General features: G+C 56.1%; 1 protein-coding gene across 1 annotated transcript in view; it reads left to right on the plus strand.

Moving 5' to 3' along the window:
* The first annotated feature begins 238 nt into the window (after positions 1-238).
* LOC119337584 (protein PAF1 homolog) overlaps positions 239-826 on the plus strand; it is an 18,384-nt gene continuing 17,796 nt past the window's right edge. Inside the window, exon 1 of the mRNA XM_037609746.1 lies at positions 239-825. Within this exon, the coding sequence (XP_037465643.1) occupies positions 641-825 (185 nt within the window). The 5' untranslated portion in view covers positions 239-640. The remainder of the gene's footprint in view (position 826) is intronic.

An 826-nucleotide genomic window follows, 5' to 3' on the forward strand; every position in this document is an offset into this window, starting at 1 on the left:
GATTTAATGGTGAAAACGGATTTTCAATCGGATTTTTCGTTTAAGAGATAAAACATTTTAAAAATTGAAAATCCAAAAAAATTCCTGCATGCATGCATGTGATGACGTGGCAATCTGTTTACATAAGAAACGTATGGTGCGTCTCACTTTCTAACACACATGTGGCAGTTAGCGCGATCCTATTCTTATTATAGGGGTGGAGCACCCAGGAGTCCCATCGATTGTATCGTTCGCGTTGGCCTTCCTCGTGTGAGGAGAAACGTCAGCCAGATATTAGGATCTCAAGGAAAAACTTCAGCCAGATTGTAGCGAATTTAAACCAAAATCGTCCCCAAATTCAAGCAAAACACGAGGGAATTCATTTCGAACTCCGCGATCTTGGAATCAAAACCGTTCTCTGGTAGTACCACTTTTGGATCCCTCTCCCCGCGCATCTGCGCAAGACTCCGATTCTTCCCCACGCTCCCCTGTCTCCTCCGCTCCGAATTCGACACACAGCGCTGTGATCTTCGGGTAGATCTAGTGGGTCCCCGGAGCTGCCCCCGCGGCTCTAGAAGCATAGCGGAGGAGGAGGCGGCGGCGGCGGCGACGGGAGAGGTAGCTGCGACAGTGGGGTTGGTGTGTTGCTGGGGGCCGCGCGATGGCGTACCGGCCGTACCCGCCGCCTCAGGGGGCCTTCCCGCCGCAGGCCCGGCCTGTCAACCCGTACGGGCAGCCGCCGCCGCCGCAGGCAGGATACGGCCAGATGCCACCGCCACCGTTTCACGCGCCGCCCCCGCCCGGACCGCCCCCGCCGCACCAGCCTCAGTACAACTTCGGCCACGCG

Source organism: Triticum dicoccoides, chromosome 7B (assembly GCF_002162155.2).
Source record: "Triticum dicoccoides isolate Atlit2015 ecotype Zavitan chromosome 7B, WEW_v2.0, whole genome shotgun sequence".
Taxonomy (NCBI): Eukaryota; Viridiplantae; Streptophyta; class Magnoliopsida; order Poales; family Poaceae; genus Triticum; species Triticum dicoccoides.